This window comes from Austrofundulus limnaeus, unplaced genomic scaffold (genome assembly GCF_001266775.1).
Source record: "Austrofundulus limnaeus strain Quisiro unplaced genomic scaffold, Austrofundulus_limnaeus-1.0 Scaffold71, whole genome shotgun sequence".
NCBI lineage: Eukaryota > Metazoa > Chordata > Actinopteri > Cyprinodontiformes > Rivulidae > Austrofundulus > Austrofundulus limnaeus.
The window spans coordinates 73,154-76,526 of NW_013952473.1; the positions used below are offsets into that span (position 1 = coordinate 73,154).

Here is a 3,373-nt window from a genome sequence, read left to right on the forward strand (position 1 = left end):
CCTTAACAGAAAATGGTTTTGGTAAAAATAAATTTCACTGATGAGAAAAATACTTCAGTAAAAGTCATAAAACTTTTCAAAAAATTGGGAAAGTAAAAATAAAAGTATTTTTACACACTCTCTAAGAAATAAACCGTAGAATTTATATAATTTCTTCCACCGGTGGACAAAAATGGTTTGGTTTCTGCCTTTAAACATGTCCAGACGCCACCGGGGGCTTTTATTTTGAAGACTAGGGTGTCAGACCACTTCCTCTGGTTCTTACCTTTTTTTGGTACCCTTAAAAATGTCAAAAGGCTTTTAAGGAATGTCAGGGGTGTCTGTTAAAGGGTTAACCAAACTGGTTCCACTACACCAAGTGGAGAAAATATTCTTACCTCATATTTACTCTACTGGGTTTAGTGAAACCAGCTGACATGACGTGGTTGAGTAAATTCAACACTTCAGTTTTTTACAGTGCATAATCAACTTCATGAAACCTTCCACGATGATTTCAGACAGATTTTATTTTGTAACGAGTAACTAGGTGTTAAATTTTAATTAAGTGAAAGTATCAATTTTAGGTTTTAAATGTAACAAAATAAAAGTAAAAGTAACAATTAAAAAATAGTTGGTAAAATTACAAATCCTCAAAACAGTTACTTAAGTACAGTAACTAAGTAAATTAGTTACTATCAACCGCTGGTAGCCATCTTGAATTTGGTTGGCTCCAAAAGTCACGAGTTTCATTAAAAGCAAAACAAGCWAAACAGTCCCTGCCCACCATCGCCTCCTGGCAGCTGGGCAATAAGAAGRACCAGGAGAGGTTTAATAAAGCCATCACAACCTCCCAGAGACTGCAGTATATTTAGCTAAAACAATGAATGCCCTGCAGCYAGTCCCGTTCTGGGGGCCCTTTTGGGACCGCTGACATGAAAAGTACTAAATCAGCAGCAGTGGAGCTGTTAACAGCTTCACTGAGCAGTAATGCAAAACCTCACAGTCTTCTGGCTGACACAGAGTAGGATAATAACCCCACATTAGACCKGTAAGATGCTAGCAGGGAAGAGTGAACCAACCTTTTGTGGAGATCTGGACRTGGGGCCGGGGGACTGCGACCTCGTGTTTTTAGCCGAGGAGCCTGCTGACGAACAGAGGAAGAGGAGGAAAATAATATAATTAGTGTTTTTTTTCCTCGCACTCCTCAGGAAACATACAGCAGAGTCGTGCAAACAAAAACACACAGGATAAAGAAAAAAAAAAAGGCAGAAAAAGCCGGTGGCCATGAGCAAGTATGAATCAAATGAGCGCTGATGTTGTGCAGGTCCTTCAGGCTGCCCTAAACTGTTCCTACATCCAACAGCTGCTGCTGTACAATGAAACAAGGGCAGAAAGAAAGGAGGAAAAAAATTAAACGTCTGCTGATTGTGCTGCTGGGGACGGCACTACGACTGAAACTGAAGACAGAAGTTCAATCTGTTGCATCTAAACTAAAACCAGAATAAATAATTATAAATAATTAGCCTCATTTAAAGACAGGATTACCGTATTTTCTGGACTATAAGTCACAYATTTTTTCGCAGTTTTTCATAGTGTTTTCCTCTTCATGACCGAGTAAACATTACCGTCGGTAACAGTGAGAGGGCGCTCTAGGCTTGTGACAACTACGGTTTATGTTGTTCCTGCTGTTTATGGGTTAAAAATATTACCAGCAGGAACTAAATTTGGAGTGAACGAGACACTTGTGATCGACTGACAAAAAACAGAGGTTTCTTTTACCGCCATGAGGAAAACAAAGAAAGCTAATCGCGATGTAGAATGAGACTGGTGAACTTACCGGGATGCGTTTTTATTTAATTTGTGACAAAACAATAATGGACTACAACAAACTCGAAGGAAAAGTACAGAAGACTGTACCAAACCATCCAATTATATGACACTAATGACAAGATGGCAGGATGACAGAGGAGGGTAAGCTAACGGTAGCTAAWGTTAGCTTGTCTTTGCTTGCTGTGTTTTTTTTTATTTAATACGTGGAAAAACTTGTTGCAGTTTTGCAAACTATTCACGTAAAGTTAATCTCATCTGTTAATTAAAGTTWTTCGGCATCCCGCCAGGTACGTTCTTTGTTGTTGTGTTTTTCCCGATTGTTCAGATGCAACTTATAGTTCGGAAAATACAGTATTTTTTTTTTTTYGATGAGTCGTATCGTGTTGTTTGGAGTTGCTTGTTGGTAACATGCTGATTAAAAACTAGAGAAGCTGAAGAGCTGGTGAGAGCAGCAGGTGTCAAAAGTCAGACGGGAAAATTAGTAGCACACTTCAGCAGAGGGTTGGACCAGTTTACCTGAGTACGGTGGCCTAGGAGGTACAGGAGGGCACACCAATTTGCCCGGATGGTCAGAGAAGGATGGTGCGCCCTCTTTGACACTGTCTAGGCTCCAGCTACTGGGAGTGGGTCTCACTTTACAGCACACACACAAAAACACAAGTCACGGGACGGCATGCAAAAAACAAAACAAACAAAACACAATGGAGATGTTCACATATTAAAYTTATGAAAAAATAATGGAAATAGTGGCAAACATAAAACTTCCTGAAACGTGACAGAGAGATAAGAAAAAAAAAGTCTTTAAATCGTCTAAAAGCGTCAATCAGCTCGGAGTGATGGGACTGAACGTGAACTGCTCCTGCCTGTCTCTGAACTGTTCGGGTTATTACACACGACATATTTATTCCTTTTCTTTGCAGTGGGCGCAGCTGCGTGGAAATAATGCAATGTTACATTCCTCCAAAACAAACACTGATGACATTTGTTGGCTTGTTTGCTCATTGTCAATCAAAGGGAATCAAAACACATCCGACACCAGCCTCTTAGCAAAAGCTTTGGGCTGCTCGTCTGATAAATTCCTATTTATGGTGTAAATTTGGTGGATTTGCTAAAGTTTTGAGTTTGATCTTTTTGAAGTTGCTTTTTCTTTTTTTTATTGTGGTATCGTCTTGTGTTTGATCGGAAACTATGAATCTGACTGATTGATTGGTTGGTAGGAAAATTAATTAGGTAATTTTTTTGTATTTTCTGAATAATTGACTTCAACATTTTCAGCGATTGAGACGTCTATCTCTGCCGTTTATTTTTTTGTACAAATCTTAATTTATTACCTTGGTGACAATCATTACTAGTAGCCTGTGTGTGTTTTAAGGTATCAAAGATTTAAACAGGAGATAAAACTGTTTTATTCACTAACAATAATCTAAGTGTTTCTAACTGAGTCTGAGCTCTGTTGTTTCTGCTAATCTCACACCTTGCTTTAAATGGATCCCTGATTAGTTGTAACATTAGACTTTATTTTGATAAATATATTTTAACTGTAAAATAAAGACTGTAAAAATAC

At 38.4% G+C, this 3,373-nt stretch overlaps 1 protein-coding gene across 4 annotated transcripts in view; it reads right to left on the reverse strand.

The window, feature by feature from the left end:
- Positions 1-1,058: 1,058 nt before the first annotated feature.
- dock4b (dedicator of cytokinesis 4b) overlaps positions 1,059-3,373 on the reverse strand; it is a gene marked incomplete at its 3' end in the record, with an annotated part of 164,263 nt that continues 161,948 nt past the window's right edge. For all 4 annotated transcript variants that reach the window (XM_014010606.1, XM_014010605.1, XM_014010604.1 and 1 more), the window contains 2 exon segments: positions 1,059-1,123; positions 2,326-2,442. In XM_014010606.1, coding sequence (XP_013866060.1) covers positions 1,059-1,123; positions 2,326-2,442 — 182 coding nt within the window.